Source organism: Aedes albopictus, chromosome 3 (assembly GCF_035046485.1).
Source record: "Aedes albopictus strain Foshan chromosome 3, AalbF5, whole genome shotgun sequence".
Classification (NCBI taxonomy): domain Eukaryota; kingdom Metazoa; phylum Arthropoda; class Insecta; order Diptera; family Culicidae; genus Aedes; species Aedes albopictus.
In genome coordinates, this window is record NC_085138.1 from 406,410,355 (window position 1) to 406,435,656 (window position 25,302).

Below are 25,302 nucleotides of genomic sequence, written 5' to 3' on the forward strand. Positions count from 1 at the left end.
TAAATTCATAAAAAAAAATATTAAAATGAATAACAAAATCCCGGAAAGAAATTCTATCAGATTCCCGGCAGCGAGCTTTGTAACGAGCTTTTTCATCTGAAAGCTCTCTAAGCAACTTCAGTCACAGGGCGAGATCAGAAAGCGCGCAAAAAATCAAAACAAACTTTTGTCGAACGAAAAAAGGCCGCACGCAGTCAGCAGCGCAACCGTTTCGAATTTTGTACGGTCGCCTTTTGTGTTTAACAAGTGTGTTCCCGTTATTTTGCGAATATTTCTCCCGGAATAAGTTTCTGTGATGTGGATCGGTTCCCCCGTGCGCGCGCCGTAATGTCGTTTCCATATCCGTACGGACGACAACCACCGCCGCCGCCGCAGTCCCGGCCGAGAATGAGTGGACTGTTCAAAGTTCCCGTGGCGCCGCCGCCACCACCGTCTGCTTCGACAGGGTCGCGACTTCCTTCCGCTAGTAGCAGCTTCGGCGGCAGATCCGACGTTCCCGGTCCACTGCCCAGCTCGAGCCAGAGTTTGCTTTCGAGACGGCGAGCCGTTACGCTGAAACGGACCAGCGCTCCAGCCGCGCTTCCGGTGAACGAGCAACCAACGGTTCGAGGGGCTTCAACAAGCAGGAACGTTGGGGAAATTACAAGGAATTTGATGGATCTGGACGAGACGCTTTTCAATGCCGTAAACTTGGATGTTCTGGAAAAGCAGGCGAATTCGCCGCCAGTGCTCCAACAGAAAGACGTGCCGGAGGGGGCCCCCGGGAGCGGCATCGGCGGGAGTACTGCGAGAGGTAAGAAATTAACTCTTTTTTCTCATTATTTAGCTTAGGCAATTTGAACAAAGATCTTTTCTTCTTGGGGTATTGTCCCAACTGTAATGAAGCCTGCTTCTTAGCTTTAGTGTTCCATGATCACTGAACATGGATCTCTGAACAGGACCTTTATCGGTCAGATTAAATATTGAGTGCCCTTTGAGCTGTACGTAGGAGTCGAAACGGCCCTTACTCTCAACATGCACATCCTTGAGTTGATCACACGTTGTCGGAATTATATTGGGGCTTACTGGAGGAGTTCCTTTTAGAATTCCATCAGGTGTTCCTTCGGGAATTCTCCAAGGAATATCATTGCAAACTTCTTCATGTGCTTCTTCGTATGTTCCTTCAGGAGTTTCATCGGAAGTTCCTTCAATTATTCCTTCGAAGGCACTCCACGAATTAGTCTAGGAGTTCCATCGACAATTCCTCCAGGAATTCCTCTATGAGTTATTTTGGGAATTTCTCTAGGACTTCCTTAAAAAACTCCTCCAGGTGTTCCTTCGGGAATTTCTCCTGGCATTCCTTTGGGGGTTCCTCCAGAAATTTCGTTGAGAATCCCTCCAGAATTTGCTCTTTCGGGAAGTTCTTTAGGACTTCCATGAAGATTTCCTCCCGGAGTTCCCTCGGGAATTGCCCCAGGTATTCCAACTGGAACTTTAAAGTTCCTTCGGGAATTCTTCCAGGTTTTGCCTCGAGAATTCTTCCAGGAGTTCTATCGGAAACTCCCTCAGGTGCTCCTTCGGGAATTCCCGTAGGAGTTCGTAGGAGTTTCATCGGAAACTCCCCCACGAGTTTCTGCGAGAACTCCTCGAGGAGGTCCTTCGAGAATTTCATTACGTGTTTACTTGAGAATTCCTTGAAGTTCCTTCGGAAATTCCTCTAGCAATTCCTTCGAAAATTCCTCCAAGCGTTCTTTTGCAAACTTCTCCTGCAATTTTTTTGGGCATTTCTCCAGGATATCCGACGGGAATTTCACCTGAAATTCCGCTGTAAATTGTTTCACAAGTTCGAGATGCTCCATCGGGAATGCCTTTAAGAGTTTCATCCAGATTTCCTTTCCTTCAAGAGAACTTCCGGGAATTCCACTAGGGGGTTCTTCGAGAGTTCCTCTGGAAATTTTCCCAGCTATTTCAACTGGAATACCTGTAGGCGTTCCATTGAAAATTCTTTCTAAAATTTCTTCGGAAATTATTCCAGAAGTTCCTTTGGGAATTCCTTCAGATGCTTCTTTAGGATTTTTTAGGGGTTCCATCGGGAACTATTTGAGGAGTTCCTTCGATAATTTCTTCAGATGTTCTTTCAGGAATTTCTCCAAGGGCTTCATAGCGAATTCCCCAAGGGGTTCTTCTGGGAATTCATTGAGGAATTCCATCGTGTTTTCTATAAAAATGTTCCTTTACTGAATTCCTCCTGGGGTTTCTTCGAAAATTACAGTAACTACACTTCAGAAACTCTTCCAGATATGGCTTCGGAAATTTCCCCAAGAGCTCCTTTGGGAATTCCTCCAGGTGTTCTTTTGTTTTTTTTTTTTCTTTTTTCCTTGAGGAGGTTCATCGTATTTTCTTACAAAAGTTTCTTCGGGAATTCCAGCAGCAGTTCCTTCGGAAATCACTCCAAGAGTTCCTTAGTGAATTTCTCCAGGAGTTCCATCGGGCGTTTCTTCAGGAGTTTCTTCATGAAATCGTCCAAGAGTTTCTTCTGGAATTCATTCAAGACTTCATTCACGATTTCGGTCAGGAAGGAGTTGTTTCAAAGAATTTCCCAATGAAGAAGCTTCTGACATAGCTTCAAAAAAAAACTCCTGCAGAAATTCCCTGTGGAATACCAGAACAAATTGTGCAAAAAGTTCTGAAAAAATATGTAACACCGCTAGCCATCATGGTTTCCCATAGCAAAAATCATCATGACTACAGGTCGCAAGCCCTGGCAAAGTGTGGAACGTTTTGATGGCTGTGATCCCTGACCATCATGTAATCAAAATCCCAGGGATACTCAAGTGACCATACTGTTGGGTTGTGGGGGTTGCGTGTGTGGGGTGCATATATTGACAAGCATTGCTATGGATCGTTAGGGCTGAGTAGGAGCGGGGAATGGATCTACGATTGCTGAATTGCGATTATACCTACTGGTATAGTCGTGGTTTAACAGTGGTGGCGCCGCTTTTCGCTTGTGTTCGGCCTAGGTGGTTTGTTTAGGCGGTGCGGTTAGGTCTGTATGTACTTCGTACGTGCAGTACGTACGGCTTCAGCATTGTGGTTACTTGGGTAGTGTAGGATAATTGGGTTTGGGACTGAGGAGGTCGTCATTGATTCTGTCGACACCATTGAGTGTTCATTGTTGGCGGTTGTATTGGTGACGATTTCTTCAGCTTTATAATCTCATTTATACCACGCACAAACTTTGGGAACAGGGACTGCTTTGTAATGCAAGAGAGGGATTTAAACTCTGCGTTACGGGTTGGGTGAGGTCATGCAGATAGAAGCAACCCAGGTGAGCTTGCGGCTCGAGTTGTGATGGATGAATGTGTGCAGTGTGTGTGGAGTGCACTACCCTGTGGGTGCAGTTGAGTCCGGGTTGGAGTGGAAAGAGACCCTTCTCTACCCTAGATCGGTTTCGGTTGTACGGGCGGGGTGGTGTTTGTCTTATTTGTAACGTGTTGTGCGTGATTTGCGGCCCGAGCTGCGTGGTTACTTGGGAAGTATTATGCTCTGCAATCTAGATTTTGGTTTTAAGGTGAAGCTATGGCTGGGCTGTGCCTCGGATTTGTTGGACGCAGGTCGGGAGAGCTGGTGGTGGTTTGTGCTGGAGGGTTTGCTCGATTGGTTATCCACTGGTGGTGGCCAGTCGATCGACTATTCGCGCAGCCTGTCATTTGGTTCTTGGGGCTTGTGCTCTCGAGGTTCGGGGCGTTGCTTCGTTATATCTTCACTTTAATACTAATATTCCTTGTTTGATTAACTGACTATTATGTCCAGGCGCTTAACTCATTCTATTTCATAGATTGCCAGATTTAAGGGTAATGGTTCAATAGGGTGTTAGCAATCATAGTGGATTAGAACGAGTTGGCGCCTACAATACACCAACACTAACACACATACACCAATACTTACACGCACACATGCACCTACAACTAGCTGTAAAAGACCAGTGGGCGGGACAATGGTGCCTACCCAACAGTTGTAGGTGGGGTGTTTGGCTTAGCTACATGACTTGGTCCGGCAAGCCCATAAACATCAATTGGTAGACGTATTGCCTAGTGAAAAGACAACGCAGATGGGCGAAAGCCAGGGGATGCGTTGATAATAGCAGAATAGCAGAATAGCAGAAAAAGTTCTGAAAAAATATGTAAGAGGCAATCCTAGAGGAATTACCGATGTATTTCTTGCAGAAATCTTATATGGAAATCCTGGGATAATCGCAAAGGAACTTCCGATGGAACCCCTCCTGGAGGAAATTTCAATCGAACATCTGGTGAAATTTCCAAAGGAACTTTTACAGAAATCCTCCAAGGAACTCCTGTGGAATTTATGAACGAACTTCTGAAGTAATTGTTGAAGGAAACCTTGGAAAAATTCTCGAAGGAAGTTGAGGAAGAATTTCCAATGAATCTCGTTAGAACTATTGGAGCTATTGCAGATGGAATCCCTGGAGAAGTTACCGATGGAACTCCTGAAGGAATTCTCAATGGAACTCTTGGAAGAACTCCCAAAAACCTCCTGAGGGATTTTTCGAGAAAAATCTCAAGCCACTACTAGAAAAATTATTGAGAGAACTTGTGAAGACAATTTTGAAAGAACTGTTCGAGAAATTTTCGAAAAAAAAAAACTCCTGGAATAATTCCCGGCAAAACTTCTAGAGAAACTCGCGATGGATCTTCTGGGGGAATCCCGAGTGGAACTCCTGAAGCAACTCCTAATAGAACTCCTGGAAGAATTTCTAGACGAATTCCCGACGGAGCTGCTAAAGCAATAAACGATGGAACTCCTGGAGGAATTACCGAGCGAACTCTTGGAAGATTTCCCGGAGAAACTTCTGGGGGTTGTTCAAAGGAAATTCTGGAGTAATTGTGAAAGGAACTACTGAAGAAACTCGTAAAGAAACTTCTGAAAAACAAAATTCTGCTAAAACTCCGGGAGAAATTCTCCAAGAAACTATTTAAAATATTTCCCGACGAACTGTTGAAGAAACTCTTGTGAAGAATTCCTGGAAGGAATCCCCGATGGAACTCCCAAAAACACCCTAGAGCAATACTTAAAGGAATTCCTGCGAGGCAGCCAGCGAGCACCAAAGAAATTCGACAGATACTCGGCCTTCATGGCACAACACCGGCGCGCCAGTACAGATGAGTGGGTTTTCGAGTCTGGCACGTCGTCCCCCTTGTGTCGGGACAAATCGGATCTGAAAGAAGCAGAAGAGATGAGTGATAGTGTCATTGTCGCAAACAACATGGAGACATGAGTCTTTGTTAGAGGCAACGTAACCATTAAAGCCGACTTAGGTGAAGTGATTGGTGTTACGGAAGTATTGTGCATTCCGGAGCTGGCAATAAATCTGTTGTCAGTGCACAAGATCTGGAGTCGTGGATGGACGTTGACCGATCTTCCCGAAGGACGTAAGGCAATTCGTAACAAGTGGGCAGGCTTGATAATCCTCTTCGAAATCAAAAGAGTTTTGCAACAAGCTCTAGAGCGGTGTTTTGCTTCTGCCTCGTCGCGAGGGAGCGAACGAACCCCAAACAGAGAGGCAATAAAAACTGAGCGAGGAAGAGGGGAACGAAAAAAGAGCCGATGATTATTTCGGGTTTTTGAGTGCGATTTTCGCCTCGAGAGTCTTTCTTTATATAAGAGTGGAACTCGCGAGAGCTTTTTGAGTGTGAGTGGGCCTGAGAAACACAACAAACAATTATGAGTGTTGGGCGAACTCCTCGCTGCGCGGCAAGCTCGCGCTCGGTGCTGTTGAGGATTTGCGTTGTGATTTTTGAGTTTTATTTTACCTCAGAAAATCGCCGAAATCGCTTCCTCATTTTCTCGCGAGGGAGTTTCTGTCAAGCCTGCAAGTGGGTATTCACGATCAAGCGAGGGTCCGATGGAAGCATATAGCGGTACAAGGCAAAACTGGTGCTCACAAAAATCCGGCGTTGACTACGAAGAGTTGTATTCTCCCGTGGTACGATACGCGACGATTTGTTATCTCATGGCGTTGGCGTTGACGTTTGACCTTGATGTGGACAATATGGACGTGGTCACTGCCTTCTTGCAGAGCGAACTTGACGATGAGGAATTGTACATGGTTCAACCGGAAGGATTCGATCAGGCGAACGGGAAGGTGTGCAGACTCCGTAGAGCGCTGTACGGCCTCAAACAGTCAAGCCGCGTATGGAACGAGAAACTGGACGTCGTGTTACGAGGATTTGGACTGCAACGATCGTTGGATCATCGATGGAGACAAGATTCTGTTTGTGGCGATTTATGCGGACGACCTATTCATTTTCACAAACAATCGCGCTTTGAAGATGAAGCTGAAGCAATACCTGATGAAGAAGTTCGATATGAAGGATCTTGGAGAAGCCACGCAGCTAAGGATACAGCCGATTGGGAAGGAGACCCTGATGATCGAAGATCCACGTCTGGCTACCTATTTACCATGCAAGGGCGATATCCTGCATGGCTGTTCGAGCCCGTATGAAGTTGATCATCAATATTAACTTCTTTTCTCAGTCAGCCTAGATAGCTGTGTAGTGTCGGTAGCGATTGTCTTAATTGGCTAAGAATAACACTACGGACCGTTTGTTCCGGTGGTAAGAGTCCACCAACTGACCCCTAGTTCATGGTGTGATGCGGCTTTATGCTTACCGTGCCTAGGAATGAATGGCTAGGGGGGTCTAATAAAAACCTAACCGCAAACGGAGCCTGTGGAGTACCCTTCTTTAATCTCAAACTTGAGGCTGAATAAGGCAGGGATTATGAATATGTTATTGATTAGATTAAATTTTCACCTGTATGGTTTCGCATTATGCGTTTTACACAGTGTATTCTGTGCATCCTCGCCTTTGGCGCACTCAAATCGATACCGACCTGTCTTTATTGTTGCTGTTCTTTTTTGTGCTGTGATTGTTAAGAGTTTAATCTTGCCTAGTTTGGGTAGTGGCTACGGTTAGGATAGCTCAGATCAATCTTCAGCACAGAAGAGCAGCAACGATCAATCTTTGCAGACTTATGCAAAATGGTACAGCCCAAGTGGCGTTATTGTCCAAGAACCTTGCTTTCGTAAGGGAAATTTCTATCTAGGAAACCTTGTGAACCCGGTGTTTGCTACTTTCAGTAAAAATGAAATGGCAAACTCACGTGTCATGCCTCGAGCATGTATGCTTGTCAACAACGCAATCGTTGTTGAGATGTATGTGCTATCACAATCGATGTATCTGTTGGAAACCTTAACAGGAAATACGTTTAATGTTCGGTTTATTTACCGCATGATGAACCATTCCCTACGGATGCTTTCAAGCAAGTCATCGCATACTGCACTTCAAAAGGCCTTCCGTTAATTGTTGGCAGTGATGCTAATGCTCACCATATCATCTGGGGCAGCTCAGACATCTATTTGAGAGGCTCCAGTTTGATGGAATACTTAAGTAGTACAGATCTTGGATTACTAAACATAGGCAACCGCCCAACCTTCATGGTATCTGCTAGAGAGGAAGTGTTAGACATAACGCTTTGCTCTAACAGAATTAGTCACGAAATGACCAATTGGCATGTGTCAGATGAAGAATCTTTATCTGATCATCGCTACATCTTTTTTGAACATGTGAATATTACTTCGCAAACTTTGTGTTTCAGGAACCCCCGGTCAACCAACTGGGATCTCTTTACCGATTTGGTTGCAGCCAAATTTCATGGATACTCACCATCAATTGACACTCCAAGTGATTTAGATGATGCCGTTGATACTAGACCGGCCTTCATCATGGAAGCTTTTGAAGAAGCTTGCCCTCTGCGGTCCGTGAAGACCACAAGAGGAACCCCTTGGTGGTACTCTGATCTGGCGAAACTCAGGAAACAATGTAGAAAGAGTTGGAACAGATGACGTTCTGTTGGATCGGATGCTTTCAGGTCGGCTTGCATGGCCTACCAGAAAGTTCTTCGGTCTGCTGAACGATCCGGCTGGAAAAACCTTCGTACAAATGTTTCCAATCTGAGTGAAGTCAGTCTGTTGAACAAAATCCTTGCAAAATCTAAGGATTTTCAAGTGAACGAACTTCGTTTGCCAAATGGTGATTTCACTTCCTCTGATGAGGAAGTTTTGGAATGTTTATTCAGTGCACACTTCCCTGGATGTATGAATGATACATCTTCGGATGAACCTGACGTCTTTTTTTGTAGTTATGATTCTTTAGCTTCGGTTCGGAGTATCATAACTTTAGAATCGATTGAATGGGCACTAAATGGTTTGCTCCTGGGGCAGATGTGATTTATCCTAATTTGCTTCAGAAGGGATTTGATCATCTCAAACATGTTTTGAAACAACTACTTGTTTGCAGTTTTGCTACAGGGTATATTCCCAAATTCTGACGAGATATTACTGTAAAGTTTATTCCGAAAGCGGGTCGTGCGTCATATGAAGAAGCAAAGAGCTTCAGAGCTATCTGTTTGTCCTCTTTTCTTCTTAAATGCTTAGAACGCATTGTCGATCATCACATCCGTGATGTTCATCTGGTCAACGTGCCTCTTCATGTGAACCAACATGCGCTTATCAATCTGGAAAGCCCACTGTGACTCTTTTACACAAAGTTGTTTACGATATCGAGAAGGCATTCGCTCAAAAGCAATCCTGCTTGGGTGTTTTCTTAGATATCGAGGGTGCCTTTGACAACGTGCCTTTCGATGCCATATTGGAAGCCGCACGGAGTCATGGTATGTCTCCAATGATTTCCAATTTGATTAATCAAATGCTCAAAAACCGATATCTCTTCTCGACATTGTGTCTAGCAGGGATTAAGAGATTGAGTGTTTGTGGATGCCCCCTAGGGGGAGTCTTATCATCACTTTTGTGGAATCTCTTAGCAGATACGCTATTCCGGCAACTCAGTAATTGCGATTCCCCTACTTATGGTTTTGCCGACGACTATCTAACATTGTTAGTCGGTATGTGCATCACCACCCTTTTCGACTTGATGCAAAGTGCCCTTCAGGTAGTTGAGGGTTGGTGTCGCCAATATGGCCTTTAGGTTAATCCGAGTAAAACATCTATTGTTCTTTTTACGGAAAGGCAAAACCGTAATGGTGTTCGGAACTTTACGTCTCTTTGATTCTGAAACCAATGTGATTGAACAGGTTAAATACGTTAGAGTTATTCTTGATTCCAAGCTTTCCTGGACACCTCAAGATGAGTTCAGAATCAAGAAAGCTGGTGTGGCCTTCGGACATCGCCGGCGTATCTTTGGTAGAACCCAAGTATATCAAATGGATTACACAACTATTGTTCGTCGAATATTGGCTTATGGATGTCTTGTGTGATGGCAAAAGGGCGAAGTGAGAACGGTCCAATTAAAGTTAGGCCATCTCCAAAGGATGTACTTAATGGCGATGTCTGGAACGTTCTCTTCAACCCCCACGGCAGCGCTCGAAGTTCTCTTTGACGTTGCCCCACTACACCTCCTCTCTCTCCTCTTCTTGGCGTAACGTCCTCCTGGGACAAAGCCTGCTTCTCAGCTTAGTGTTCTATGAGCACTTCCACAGTTATTAACTGAGAGCTTCCTCTGCCAATGACCATTTTGCATGTGTATATCGTGTGGCAGGCACGAAGATACTCTATGCCCAAGGAAGTCAAGGAAATTTCCTTTACGAAAAGATCCTGGACCGACCGGGAATCGAACCCGTCACCCTCAGCATGGTCATGCTGAATACCCGTGCGTTTACCGCCTCGGCTATATGGGCCCTTACACTACACACGGCTATATGGGCCCCACTACACATTCATCTCAAACAAGAAGCACTTTCTTGCACTTACTGCCTATGGGTACTCGGTTTACTAGAGGAAACTCCTGTGAATCGCAGCTCAACACACACCTCGTTGTTTCGACTTTTGGTGAATTGGGACAAAGTTGTCCTTGCTCCAAGTGATCTTACAATTGCTTGTAATTTTCCATACAGGACATTTTCCACGAAATTCCCTTCATGGGAAGAGTGGACATCCGGTTCTCTGGAGAGAAGTATTTCAGACGGCATCGTATGTTACACTGATGGCTCCTTTCTCGAAGGCCGAGCAGGTGCTGGTTTTTATTCTCGTGAGCTAAGGCTGTATCAGTCTTACTCACTTGGTAGACACTGCACCGTTTTTCAGGCCGAAATCTTTGCTCTTATGTGCGGAGTGCAATCAGCACTTCAGCAGCACGTAATGGGCAAAGTAATATACTTCTGTTCAGATAGCCAGGCTGCTATTAAAGCACTTGCTTCGGTCAACTCCAGGTCGAAGATAGTTATCGCTTGTCGAACTCGAGCATCGAGGAGCTGACTTCAGCAAACGCTGTTCACCTTGTATGGGTACCTGGCCATTCTTCCATCGCTGGAAATGAATTGGCTGATGAGTTAGCTCACACTGGAGCATCACATGACTTTATTGGCCCTGAGCCAGCTATTCCGGTGTCCCAGTGTTGGGTAAAGCTACAGATTGACACCTGTGCTGCCACTCAGCACAAACAATACTGGAATAGTTTGGAGTCATGTCGTCAAACAAAATTGTATTGTACTGAGCCATCTTTTGGGGTGGCAAAGTATCTAACAAATCTGTCAAAGCGGAATTGCAGCATGCTGGTCAAAGCATTGACTGGTCACTGCCGACTCAGCTATCACATGGCGAATATTCAGCAAGCTGATTCATTTGCCTGTGATAGCTGTGAATCCGATTATGGAACTTCCGCTATAGGCTCTCTTCACGCTTTATGCGTTATCACAGTGCTCTTCTCTGTCCTTTCCCTTGTTATATCCTTTTTCCTTCCCTTCTCCGTCAGGTAAATGATAAATAGGCTCGTGTTCATGGCGATGACACAAATTTCCCAAATGGAGGAGAACGTGCCTCTGGAGCCGACCTACTGATACCTGATACATAACGGGATGTATACCTTCTAAAGTTATCAATTAGAAAAAATCAAATTCGTTACATCAAAGTTCTAAGGTAAAAATCTATTTCATGTTTTCTAGGTAGTCCTCAATATCCCACTCCGAGAAGAAAAAAAGCCCGTCGAAACGGTCTTATTGTGTTGGACATGACCAAAGACGAACTCCACTCTCCCTCAGATATTCCGAATCTGCCCGCCGTAGATATAAAAACAGCCAACCACCGAACGAGAACGATACCAACCGCAGTCCCACCTCCGGAAATGATTTCCCGGGATCCCACCATGAATTTATTCGATTGGGATTCACAGGCATTTCACTCGCAAGTGAACGGCAATGAGTTCAACACACCGACAAGTCCTCCCCGCGATCCGGTAGAAGATTACGACGATTTTCCCTGTTACCAGGGACAATCGGCCAACGACAACCGAACGGAGGATCCGCCGCCGGACGACGGGAACTGTTCGCAGCTGCTTCTGGAGGAAGTGGCCCGGGATCCTCATCGCCCTTTGACGCAGACAGGAATCCATCGAGATCATCCAGAAAACCGCATCAATGACCTAACCTATTCACAGTACGTCCGCCACGAGCACTCCATGGTGGAGGAGAACCGGGCCAACGTGGCGGACGACGAAGTAGATTACGACCTGGCGCAGGAGTTCGATCGGAGGAGTCAAAACCGCACGATGGTTGAAGCCGATCTGCAAATTTGTGATATGGTCTTGGCCGACTGGAGTAATATCGGATGGGACGAGAACGCGGTTGAAGCGGAGCCGTCGACGGCGGCGAAGTCTCGCTTGGACGATATCTTCGGGAAGAAGTCGAACGGGCCACGCCGGACGGTGACGATGGATTCTCCGAAACAGGTGGCCAAGAAGGCAGCGCCATTGGTGTCGTCGCACTTTCAGGATCTAGGGCCGTTCTACGGGCTGCCGAACCGGATTCGAGAGCTGCTCAAGGAGTTTCGAGGGATTACGGAGATGTACGGTGAGTTACTCAGCGTGTTCGTTTTACTGTTTTTCATACCACAAATGAGCGACCTAACCACACATTCCTTCCACCCTTTTCCAGATTGGCAGAAGCAGTGCCTCCTGCTGCCGGCCATCGTCGAGCGAAGGAACCTCATCTACGCCCTTCCCACCAGTGGCGGCAAAACCCTGGTTGCCGAGATCATCATGTTCCGCGAAGTGCTGCTGCGGCGCCGTTGCGTCATGTTCATCGTTCCGTACGTTTCGCTGGCCCAGGAAAAGCTGGCCGCCCTGTCGCCGTTTGCCGTAGCGACCGAGTTCCTGGTGGAGGAGTACAGCGGCGGCAAGGGAATGATCCCGCCCCGAAAACGGCGGAAAAAGCAGTCGATCTTTGTGTGCACGATCGAGAAGGCGCTGGTACTACTGGATAGCTTGATCGAAGCTGATCGCGCGAACGAGATAGGGCTGATCTGTATCGATGAGCTGCACATGATCGGAGAGCCCGGGCGAGGAGTGAATCTGGAAGTGTTGATCACTAAGGTGATGGCGATACAAGCGGGCATTCAAATCATCGGCATGAGTGCCACGATTGGCAATCTGGCGGAGATCGCGAAGTTCATGTCGGCGGACATATTCAGCCAGGATTTTCGACCCGTCGAGTTGAAGGAGTACGTAAAGTGTGGTAGTGATCTTCTGGAGATCAAACACGGTGCCAGGACGTTGGAGGAAGCCTTCGTGAACAAGCAGTCGGTGAATTTCAGTTATTCCGATTACGATCTTCGGGCTGATCCTGATCACGTGATCGGGCTGGTAATGGAGACCATTCCCAAGGATCCCTGTCTGATTTTCTGTCCTACGAAGCGGCGATGTGAACAGCTGTGCTCGTTCTTGATTGAACACTTGCCAGAGGAAGTGGCGCATTACCGGGCCGAAGAGCGAAAAGGTTTGATCGATCTTCTAGCAAATGATGGATCAACGGCCACTCTACTGCCGGCAGCCTTCCGACTCGGGATCGCGTATCATCATTCCGGTTTGACCTTCGACGAACGAAAGCTCATCGAGGATGCCTTTCGGGCAAAAGTCCTGTCGTTGATCATCTGCACCTCCACATTAGCCGCGGGGGTCAATCTACCGGCCAAACGGGTGATCATACGATCGCCATACATTGCCACGGAGTTCCTTACCTTGAGCCGATACAAGCAGATGGTAGGTCGAGCCGGTCGCGCCGGATTCGGCACCAACGGCGGAGAAAGCATATTGATTTGCTCTCAGAAAGATATCTCCGCGGTATGCAGCCTCCTCTGTTCACCAATGGACGAAGCAAACTCCTCCCTTCACGCGGATAGCTTTATTCACCTGAAGAATCTGATCCTCAGCGCGGTCGGTTTGGGCATCTGTTCGACGCGAAACGACATCCAAAAACTCGTAATCAAAACGCTCCTAGCGATCCAGGCGGACCGCCTAGGGATCGATCTCCGGAGTGCCACGGATGCCGCGATCGGCACCCTGTACAAAGAGAACGCGATCAAGGCCAAAAGCGACGGCTGTCTGCGGAATCCCGCCAACATGACGATACGGTTCGACGCGGCCGATCAGACGCAGTACGATCTGGCCGGTACAGAACCCGGGCGGAACGGTTTCCGGGAGCTGGAAGTCTGCCGTGGAGCGGAGGGGTCCTCGCAGGAAGGAAAGCTGCTGAAAACGTTGAAGAAGAGCGCACGGCTGGAGGTGAACCTGCTCGGGAAGGCCGCGATCCGCGCTGGGTTCCACATGGAGCGAGCGACGCGGGCCTACGACGAACTGAAACGGGTCGGGGAGCGGCTCCACGTGAACGATGAGCTGCACCTTCTTTACGTGATCGTGATGGAAGACGGCGGCGAGATTCGACCGAAGCAGGACGATTTCATATCATTTGTGAGTACCTATATCTAAATGCTTTGACATATTTTGAAATTTTATAAATATTTTTGTACGTTTCGTATAGATTCGTTTTTTGGTAACAAAAGTAACGATAACATTTTGGTAGGGGGATTTACCTATTCTCGGTCGTTTTGTTCTCTTCGTCTTTGGGGGATTTTTGAAACCTATTAAACTCAGAGTTGGTCTTAAAACCTCTCCCAACTAAGCTGAATTAAATGACCAAGTTTCAGGTAATTTGGCTGACAAAAACCCCCTCATGACGAAGAAAACGAACCTGCCGATAATACCTATGCCGATAGGACTTCTTCGCGACACTGAGGAAGATCATAAGTGGTGTACCCGAACCTCCATTTAGGTAAAATGAGTCGAGACTGCCTAAATAGAATTTTTACCTAAATGGAGTTCAAGGTTGCAAAGAAGTTTGAGAAGGGCAAATGGCTTGCCGATGCAAAGGGGAGGGTGTCACGGCTTCCTGATGTAAAGGGGGAGGCTCAGAGGGATTTCAAATGAGTTTTAGAAGGGAAGGAGGATCAGAGCCAGAGGCGTTTCCAGGCGTGCTAGGGCGTTTCAGGACGTTTCAGGGGGCTTTTAGGGAGCTTCATATGCTCTCAGGTGAACTTCACGAGAGTTTCAGAGGCGTTCCAAAGCATTTCAAGGCGTTTCAGGAGGTTTCAGAGATATTTCAGGGGGTTTGAGAGGCATTCAGGTGCGTTTCACATAGGATTTTATTTGTGTTTCAAGGCGTTCCAGAAGGTTTCAGAGTGGTTTTATGGGGCTTCAGAAACTGTCAGATGAGTTTCACGGAGATTTCATGTGGGTTTCAGAGACGTTTTAAAGCGTTTCAAGGTGTTTCAATTTGTTTCAGGGCGTTTCATGGCCTTTCAGGAGGTTTAAGGGTGCCTTCTGAGGGACGCATGTGAATTTGTCGGAGATTTCATAGGGTTTTAGTTTTGGAGGCGTTTCAAAACGCTTCTAAGCGTTTCAGTGCGTTTACAGCATTCCAGGAGGCATAAGGAGGCTTTTCAAAGCGTTTCAATGCGTTTCAGAAGGGTCCACAGAGGTTTTAGGGGGCTTCAGAGGCTCTCAGGTGACTTTCACGGAGGTTTTAAAGGGGTTTTAGAGGCGTTTCAAAGCGTTTCAAGGCGTTTCAGGATGTTTTAATGCATTTCAGGATGTTTCAGAAGGTTTAGGGGGCCTTAAAGAAACTTCAGAAGCTCGCAGGTAAATTTCACGGAGGTTTCATAGGGGTTTCGGAGGCGTTTCAAAGCATTTTAAGACCTTTTAAAGCGTTTTAGGGTGTTCTAGAGCAGGAGGTTTCTGATGAATTTTAGGGTACTTAACTGCCGTGAATCGCATATCAGTCCCATCCCATCTTTGCTGGATTCCCTATGCAAATGGGACAGATATGCGATTCACGGCAGTTAAGAGGTAAATTTCAAGGAGGTATTATAGAGGTTTAAGAGGCGTTTCAAGGCATTTTAATGCGTTTCAGGAGGTTTAAGGGGGGCTTGAGGGGGCTTCAGAGGTTTGAAAGGGTGTCAGGCCATTCGGCCGAAGGTCATTAGGCCGAAGGCCATTCGGCCGAAGGTCATTAGGCCGAATGGTCATTAGGCCGAATGGTCATTAGGCCGAATGGTCATTAGGCCGAATGGTCATTAGGCCGAATGGTCATTAGGCCGAATGGTCATTAGGCCGAATGGTCATTAGGCCGAATGGTCATCAGGCCGAATGGTCATTGGGTCTTCTTCTTGCCGTTACGTCCCCACTGAGACAAAGCCTGCTTCTCAGCTAAGTGTTCTATGAACACTTCCACAGTTATTAACTGAGAGCTTCCTCTGCAAATGACCATTTTGCATGTGTGTATCGTTTGACAGGCACGAAGATACTTTATTGATGCTGAATCTACTGATATTTTATCCATGAATTTTTCCTTCTTTTAAATATAGGCTGTTCTTTCTAGTATCTTTGCTACAATAGTTTTTGGCGCTGAAACTGCTGATATTCAATTCATAAATTTTTCCTTCTTTAAAACATAGGCTATTCTTTCTAGTTTCTTTGTTAAACTAGTTTTGTTAAACTAGCAAAAATTGTTGGAAAAGGTAAAAACAACGGCTAACTTTCAATTCGTCCTGATGACCATTCGGCCTAATGACCATTCGGCCTAATGACCCAGCATCGTTTGAAAGGGCTTTTAAAGGCGTTTCAAAGCGTTTCAAGCCGATGACCTATACTCAAAGAATTTCTTGAAGATCCTCAAACTGACAACGGACTCACCACTTGACAGCACATAGTTGCATGAGGCTATGCAAGCATAAATTTCTTTCATAATAATCCAATAGATAACTGATTGCGCTTGTGGATCAGATGGCCTTAACTCCAGGGAGTTCTCGGATATACTCCTATATACAATCATAGAACCCATCACTTGATATAACATACATGCCTGGGGCTGCGTGAGTATAAACCTCATTCTTTATGATCGTAGATTCGATGACCTATACTCAAGGGAGTTCTAGGAGAACCTTAAAGAATCATTGGTAAATCCCAATAGGTCATACGCAAGGAAGTTCTTGTAGATCCTCCAACTGACAACGAACTCACCACTTGACAACACATAGCTACATGAGGCTGTGTAAGCATAAATTTCATTCATAATGCTCCAATAGATCGCTGATTACGCTTGTAGATCAGATGGCCTTCACCCTTAAACCCTCCGTAAACGTCCCTTAACTCTTTTTTTTTTTCTCCCCTGTTGGGGAAATTAAGCCACTGCGTCCAATAGGCTGAACTTTTAATTCTCTTTTGAATTTTGTGTATAAATTAAGTTAGATGAGAAATCCCCAGAGAGCCCAAAAAAGCGGGTTGCAAGGGGCTTTAGGGACATTTCAGAAGGTGGTTTCAGCAGATTTCAAGAGTCCCAGGAGCCTTCAGGAGTTTCATGGTCGTTTCAGTTGGATTATGGGGTAATGACGGTGACTATGGCATTGGCGGCCATGGTACTTTCTAGAGGGTACCAGGACTCAGGAGATCTCACAGGCGAGTCAAGGGGATCCGAGAAGGTTTCAGTGGGTACAGGAGATCTCAGGGGCGTTTCAGACGGACCCAACGGGTTTCAGAGGGGTACCTGGCGGTCTTTGGGGTGTTTAAGGGGGGTTGCAGGAGACCTTCACCGATGGAGTTTCAGGTGCGTTTCAGGGAGTTTCAAGAAGGCCTCAAGGACGCTTCAATGGGTCTGAGGGTGTTCCGTGAAACTTCGAGAGGGTCTCAGGGGCGTTTTACAGAAAAACATCAAGAGCGTATTGGAGTCCAAAGGAGTATTGGAGATCTCAAGGGGCCTCAGGGGTGCTTCAAGGATACTCAGGGGCCCTTTCGTATGTTCTCATGGGTGTTCCGGGGGTGGAGGTTGTGCTTTGGGACGCTTCAAAAGATCTTAGGGGTTTCCAAGAGGGGTTCCAGAGGGTCTAAAGCCCGGGGATGTACTACAGGTGGCCACCCATGCTGTTCGGTTACGAAAGGGCCTGGCAGAGACACGGTAGCCTTGGTACAACTACCTGTGGCGGACACTAACATGTCTGTTAAAGTAGGGAAGTAGGGGACTGCCAACTAACCTTACTCGAACCACCGAAGGCTTACTTCAGGTGTCTGAAATCAGGACACAAATCGTGGAACTAGAAAGGCCCTGACATGAGCAAGCTGTGTAGGCGATGTGGCAGCGAGGGCTACAATTGCTTTGTCTAGTAGTTTCTGAGTGGAGGACAGATATTGGGTAGTGTTCACCGCTGCAAAAACCGCGCTGAAGACCAAGATAAGGGCTAGCAAAAAGGCCTTCTTCGAGGGTCTCTGTCACAGTGGCAATGCGAATCAGTGGGGGTGATGCCTGCAGGATCGTGATGTAAGGGCTCTGACAGAGCAGTGTCCAGAGATGTTGGAGGGAATTATCGAGGGGCTCTTTTCGCGTCATGATCCTGGTCCTTGGCCTTCTTTCGGGTTGGCGTCAGAATCACCAATGACTAATCAGCCCGACGAGTTACCTTTATGCCGTAGTCGTCAATGTTGGACCCGATTCTGGAAAATAGTTGCATAAAGCTTTACTGAAATCGTGAGATCATCACGGATGTCCTCATTCATGCCAACCGGCCCGAATCATGACAAAAGGATGAAGCGGCTAACGACATCGCTGTGCCGTTAATTCATAATGTTCCATCAACGTTCTCCGACAAGATAACAAAGTACCAGCGAAGGAGTTGAAGCAGATGTGGCACCTTTAAGACGTCCGTATGGTTCCGGTTTTTTCTTCTCGGCTACTGGAGTTGTCTCTAAATTTCTCCTGAGGTCCCTAGACGTGCAGTAATTGAAGAAGGACCTAAATAGCATCCTGAAAGTGGTGATTCATGGAACCTGCAGTATAGTTAGACAGTTCCCGTGACGGTTCCTGGTATTAGAGTTGCAACGCTGCTCATTGATCATCAATCAATCATTGAAAGTTTGTTAGTAGAGATAAAGATCATTCCATGTTCAACCACAGATCAAGATCAACCGTTGGACATTTTTTTTTTTTTTTGAGGAAACCGGAACCCGTAGCTGATGCCTGATGCCTGATGCTGATGCACATGGAAGAACACACTTCAAGCCTGATGAAACTTTTAGAGAAGCCGATCGACCTGCATCCTGAAAAAAAAAATCACGACGATCAGTGACTGGTATCAATCATCTTCAGCGGCTTACTGGATGAATAGTAGACCCTGGAAGCAAGGTCAGTAGAAGATCTGACACTGAACCTGGTGAAAGGGAAGCTGATCTATCAATGGCAAAAGAGCAACATTTTAAGACGGAAGATATCTCTGAATCAGCTTTGCAAGTCGGGAGGAAGAGTGGTGTCGACCAGTACTATTTTTCCAGCAAGAAACTAGCAAGATCGATTGCGAGAAGTTTGGCTTGGAAAGCAGAGAAGAATAAATAACCAAAGATCACCAAGAAACGAAAAACGAACATCGTGGGACGGGATAACGACATTACGGAAAACTGGGCTGGAAGGACAAGTAGATTCTGGAGCAACGTGTTATATCTCCAATCGTCGCGATAACCACTTATTGATCGTTGACCGCGAGAATGCGGAAGATTGAAAGAGTCGAAGGAGAGATAAAGTTGTAAAAGACGAATCCGGTTAAGGTGGTGCTTAGAATCCAGTTTGACTTTTTATTCCACACAATTGTAACTTGTTATGTGGCTTAGTTGGTTAAAGCGCCGGACTGGCGATACTGAGTCGTGGGTTTGAATCCCACTAAAACAAGTGGTGTTTTTTTTCAAATTTATCTCTTAATTTGTCTATTAAACGCACTTTGCCTTCAAATGCTTTACATGTCTTTACATCAATGTCAACTCATACTCTTAATAATTACAACTTAAACATGATGATGATGAACCTGGGCGTGTAAGAAAATCGGGTTAAGTATTGTTCCTTTTAATTCCATTTAGAATTTGATCCCTTTGACAGATACGTATTTCGACCTCAAGTCGAGACAAGTACAGTTGAGGTCGAAATACGTACAGGGGATAGACAAAATGATCGGGATAGGCAAAATTTTAACTTTTAAAAAAATGTTCAACTAGCTGTAACTTTTCGAAAAGTGCATTAACAATTCTGAAATTTTTACTGTAAGTTTATCAACTAGTTGTGTAATAGTGGTTCAGATTTAGAAAAGATCGGGCCATCCTCCACAAAGTTATAAAGATTCTTGAAAAAGGTAAAATTATCCCATAGCCAACTTTGAGCTGTTATATCTCCGGATTCAATGAACCGATTGAAATGAAATTTTGACCATTTATGACTTATATAAATGGACCCCGTAACGTGTGTGCACCTTATAATGGTGCGTTGCGGTGTAAGATCTACCAAATCAAATTTTGATCTTGATATTTACCGTGTTTATAAATATACCAAGATCAAAGTTTGATGCTTTTTTTTGTGTTTTGTAGTTAATTTTGTTTCAATGTACTGCTAATCAACATTTTATTTCAGCAGGTTTGAGGTAAATTTATCGTATGATATAAATAATATTGTAAAAATATGCAACTGTGGCGAGCGTATCACTAATATGTAGCTTATTTGACGTACGATGTTAATATTATTTTATATTTCAGATTATCAACCGAAGAATCTAGTAATTCAACCAAATGCCATCAAGACGACGAGGAAACAAGGATGAATCGGGCAGACAACTGATTCGAAGCAGTCTTAACAACGATGTGCTTGAACGTTAACCAAGCGTATCCTTTGAAGTTTACCCTTCCACTAACAACACCCAAATTCCCGTGACACCTAGGCCTGAGAGATCGTAGAGTTGTCTACATTTTTCATAGGTGTCCAAAACTAACCATCTTTTCCCATTCCTCAGCAGTCGCAAGGACGTGGCCAGGACAGTGCTCGACCATTGGAGGATTGCCTCAGTCTTGTCTAAGAGTGAGAGATTAGTCCCAAATCTTTGTGCTTTGGTTCGGACGGGAAGGAGCGGTCTAGAACTGTACCACCTACGAATTTGTGCGACTCGCTTAAGGAGAATATATGACGAAGCCACATCCAAAAGTTTCAAAAGCACAAATCTGAAGAACCGAGGGTTGGTTTGCTCTGAAAAGTTGATCGATTGGTCACCACCAGCGGGTAACCAATCGATCAATTTTTCAGCGCAAAGCGACACGTGGTTCTTCAGATTTGTGCTCTTGAAAATTTGGGCTGTGGCTTCGTCATATCTTCACCTTAATGCTAATGCTAATGCTAATGCTATGACTTATTATAATGAACTCTGGAAAACATTTGACTTAATTTGAAATTTTTAACAAGAGACAAAATTATAGCGATTTTAATTTTTTTCACGATTTTTTTTAGTAAATTGGTCTATTTTTAATATGCATTCTATTACTTTTTCAATTTATTGGTGGCTATGTTATTACTAGGGACAATGGAAATTCGCGGCAAAATTTCTTAAATTTCGCGGGCCACTTTTGTAAATTTCGCGGCGATTTCGCGGCCCCATATTTTTGACCGTTTTGTTGAAGAAAACAGCCATTTCACATGCCAAATGGATAATTTATTTGATTTTGTGAGGTGTAATCATTACTTCTTCGAAAATAAATAAATTTGATGAAAACTCTGGAAAGAAATATATACTTAAAATTCCGTAAACTTTTATTGTGCGGATACGGAATCATGTTGAACGTTACACTGTAAAAAGTTATGCTTTACAATTAGAAATAGATGGAAATTTACAGGGTATTTTCGTAATTTCATAAAATTTCGCGGCATTTCGTGGGATTTCCTAAAGTTCGCGGTGGTAATCCAGTTTCGCGGATTTCGCGGCTTCCGCGGATCGCGAATTTCCATTGTCCCTAGTTATTACTTTCTTTCAAAACACATTTATATATTAGTTAGAGGGAAATTAAATGAACTATAATTTTCATCTCGAATTTTGAAACGATGTTGATATTTTGGATAATTTGGTGTTTTATTAGAAAAATAATCTAATCGTTATAATTTTCTTCCGTGTTAAGAATATTAAGTTAGGTCAATGGTTTTTCATAGCTCATAATATAAGTCATAAATGGTCAAAATTTCATTGCATTCGATTCATTGAATCCAGAGATATAACAGCTTAAAGTTGGCCATCGGAAAATTTTACCTTTTTCAAGAATCTTTATAACTTCGTGAAGAATAGCCCGATATTTTCTAAATCTGAACCACTGTTACACAACTAGTTGATGAACTTACAGTAAAAAATTTGAGAATATTTGATGATCTTTTCGAAAAGTTATAGCTAGTTGTACACTTTTTGAAAAGTGAAAATTTTGCCTGTCCCGATCATTTTGTCTATCCCCTGTATATGTCAAAGAGGAAGCAAATTCTTAGTGGAATTAAAAGAAACAGTACTTTCTTAACACGATTTTTTTTTACTTGATTTAACCCTTCAAATATACCAAACAGTACAGATAATGAAACGTTCTCAATCTATTTTCCCGATAGTTCAACAAACTTTCACCCGAGGAGACCCGGATAGCGAAAAGGTTCTTCATCAGCGACTACACGATATCCATGATCCTCACCAGACGTTTAGACAAGGTAACGATCACGATCCACTACCCCCTCATCCAAATCGTAGCTAATCCAGTTCTCGTTCTCCCTCCGTAGATCGACATGTCCCTACTGCGGCGCTTCTTCCGAACGCTCATCGTCTACAACCTGTGGAACCTCGTTCCGCCGCAGGAGGTTGCGGTCCGTTTCAGCGTGGACGCCGGTTCCGTGCAGACCCTGATGAGCAATGCCGCCTCGACGGCATCCGGTCTGCAGCGGTTCTGCGAGCAGCTGCCCGAACTGTGGGCATTCGACGCCCTGCTGAAGCGCATGGTGCAACGATTGGCCCACTGCTGTACGGCCGAACTGATTCCGTTGATGGAACTGCCGGCGGTGAAGATTGTACGTTTGGACTTACACTTGTTAGTCTAGGATGCTAATCATTCTCTTCGACAGGGACGCGCACGGCAGCTCTACCGAGCTGGGTACACCTCTTTGTCTTCGATCGCCAAAACGAAGGCAAGCGATCTGGTGAGATCGGTACAGCACATGAACTACCGGACTGCGAATCAGCTCATCTTGTCTGCTAAGGTTGGTTACAGTTTGCTTGTTTGCACACTCACAGTGCATCGTCGCTAATCAGTCTAGAGCGTTATTAGTTCTGTCGATGTACAACTGTATTGAAACGAAAATTTTACCTAAATTGCTATATAGTGCTGCTCTGATTCGTTGTAGACCGGCTTTTTGACGAATTGGCTCAAAATATTCCCGCAAATTTGTTATATTTGGTTATGAAGATAATGACGGATGGCATAGCTGCATTCAGAGTGGTTGATCGAAAGTTTCCACGTTCCAAATGGCCGCCTTTCTGGTCAATGGGGCAGATTTCACTCTTCTAATAGCTGTTCGGTTTCCCAGATCTCAACTCCAGCGTTGCGGAAGACGATTGGTTTGACTAATAATTGCATAGGTTCAGCGAGGTTCCTGTATTTTGCATGTATTAGCTCTAGATTTTCCACAGTTAACCAAGTAACTAGTTAAATGATCTTGTAAATTATAGCTGTTATACTGAGCCTTTTGGGGTTTCACGTTAAATCTGTTTGTACTTAGACATGCATGGCTTAACCTTTGAGACAAGCGTATATTACTGGTAGAAGGAAAGATACGGCCCTCCTTTCAATCAGCTACAAAAATATAGCGTAATCTTGTTTTCAAGACGAACTTCTTTCAAGTAATATCCCAACTAACATTTATTGTGGATGTAAACGTCAACAAAGCGTCCTTAATACGGCTTGATGCTGAGTTACTGTGTTTTACATATGGACGGAAGCTTCTATGCAAGCCCTATACCAATGAATCTGGCGAACTTAATCAGCTTGTACATGCTGTGCGATCAGCTTCTATGCCACCTAGTCATAGCTCTTTTCTCGGCTCCTATGTAACCACTAAATGAATAACATCTTGAGAAGGCGCTTTTTCAGCCTTTTCGCAATTGTTAAATAATAGTTTTACGGCATCCCCAAATTAAACGATTAAATATAATTGGGTTATGGATACCGTGACGCAATACATGTGGAACTGGAATTATCACTTTTAAAATTGAATAATTAAAGTACTTGCCGCTACTTGGAATCGAACTCCCGATCTCCGTATCCACTGGTCCCGATGATGTCCTCGCTGCTACACTGCTATATATAAATAACATAGAAAATAGCCCGTTTTGTTTTACTCCAGACAAGGCTTCATAATTGTGCCACAAGAAACCTTACCCAACTTCATCTTGCTGTAAAAGCTTGTGAAACGTCAAACGCAATAATGTTTACATTGAACAAGCTGTGTGGTTGCGCCAACAGATTCTTCTTCACAGCTTCTAGCTGAAAGAGTGTTCTTTAAACGGCTACGAAGCGCTGCTGTTTAGTGTTTTGGCAACATTACAAAACGTACTGTATAAAAGCAGCAGTTGTAGTGGCTGGGACTCTTACTCGATTTGCACATCTTCCGGCAAATCTTCCGGCATTGAATTAAAGTGCAATAAAAGCAACCCAAATAATTTCACAGCACATACATGGATAGCTGTAAAGAACTTGTGTAGTAGCTATGTATCCCGCTTAAAGTTTGTTTTGACAATAATGTTTATATCCGACAAGCCGTGTTGGTAAATCAACAGTTTCTTTATTACAACTTCTAGCCGTAATGAAATCGCATAACGGCCTTTAAAGCGCTGCTAGTTTGGGATTTGTCAGTATAACGAATTGTACTGTATAGTAGCAGCTGTTTTGTTAGTGGGGACTCCTATTCGATGTGTTCAAGTTTTCACATCTTCCGGGAAATCTCCCGGAGTTGGAATACAGTGGAGTAAAGGCAGCCCCAGTGACAAGCAATGAATTTCTGAAAACCGAGTTTGGTAGCTGTATGATGCTTGTTTTGCAGTCGTGTATTAGCTTACGATTTATAGTTGACTAGCTTTCCTTTAATTCAGCGTTGACTGCTTTTACTCGATGGTTACACAACAGAAAGCAAATGACTGAAGCTTATAGCGCTGAAAATGTTAGTTGGGATGTCTGATTGTCTGTGGTTCATCAACCTTTGCTAGGTTACATCATACGTTGAGTTCAATTTAATTGATTTTTCTCTTATTTTTATTTCCCACATTTTTAGGCCAAACTCATGGAGGAGTTCGAAGAGCTCCGTGGTCAAATGGATGAGTATCTTCAACTTAATTACAACAGTTAGTACTTCGACTGATAATCTTAATCATCGCTGGCGAAAGAATCCAGCACGGTGCAATATAGTTCTCATTTCGTTATGTTGTTAGTAGAATTGTTATATGATTTTTCTTCCAGTATTTAACTAGCGTTTTTCCAAAGAGCTGCTTTAGTGCAATTTATTTATTTTTTTCGTTGACCATCAGTTGAAAATTAAACATTACGTTTTCAGTTGTATTAATCGCAATAAAATAACGATTTTTTATACCAACCCATAGTCTTCTGTATTCATTGTATATCACATCAGCAGTCGATTTTTGATTTATAGTGGTGATCCGATTTTGACAATTTAAAAATTGTAGGGTAGCGAGCCACTTGGGCAGTGGCCGGTATTTTGGTCACTCTTTACTGTAGCTTAGTGAATTCCAAACCAATTACCTTGAAGTTTTGTACACGGCTAGATACTCTGCCGTGAATCGCATATCAGTCCCATCTTTGCTGGATTTCCTATGCAAATGGGACAAATATGCGATTCACGGCAGTACTCTACGTATCTCTGCGTTCCAAAAATTGTGTCAATTGGTTCCAAATAGTTAGTTATAGGAGAAAAGTGTCTAAAATAGGAGCCCTGCGCTATCGTTTATTAGGCACAATGATACTCTGTGAAAGTCTAGATCTAATATCGCGTTTTTGTGATATATAAACAAACAACTTT

General features: G+C 44.4%; 1 protein-coding gene across 1 annotated transcript; it reads left to right on the plus strand.

Moving 5' to 3' along the window:
* Positions 1-282: 282 nt before the first annotated feature.
* On the plus strand, positions 283-24,853 carry LOC109426404 (helicase POLQ-like). Its single transcript, XM_062856181.1, has 7 exons — positions 283-793; positions 11,017-11,919; positions 12,004-13,814; positions 21,835-21,930; positions 22,000-22,284; positions 22,339-22,473; positions 24,541-24,853. Exons 1-7 carry the CDS (start codon positions 328-330, stop codon positions 24,613-24,615), a joined length of 3,771 nt encoding a protein of 1,256 aa, XP_062712165.1. The 5' UTR covers positions 283-327; the 3' UTR covers positions 24,616-24,853.
* The last annotated feature ends 449 nt before the right edge of the window (positions 24,854-25,302 follow it).

Excerpts from the sequence above, each read along its gene's own strand:
- LOC109426404 (XM_062856181.1), top strand. The coding sequence starts at position 328 with ATGTCGTTTCCATATCCGTACGGACGACAACCACCGCCGCCGCCGCAG. Across the intron at positions 11,920-12,003 it reads AGGGATTACGGAGATGTACG|ATTGGCAGAAGCAGTGCCTC; the intron begins GTGAGTTACTCA and ends ACCCTTTTCCAG. Across the intron at positions 21,931-21,999 it reads TCACCAGACGTTTAGACAAG|ATCGACATGTCCCTACTGCG; the intron begins GTAACGATCACG and ends CTCCCTCCGTAG.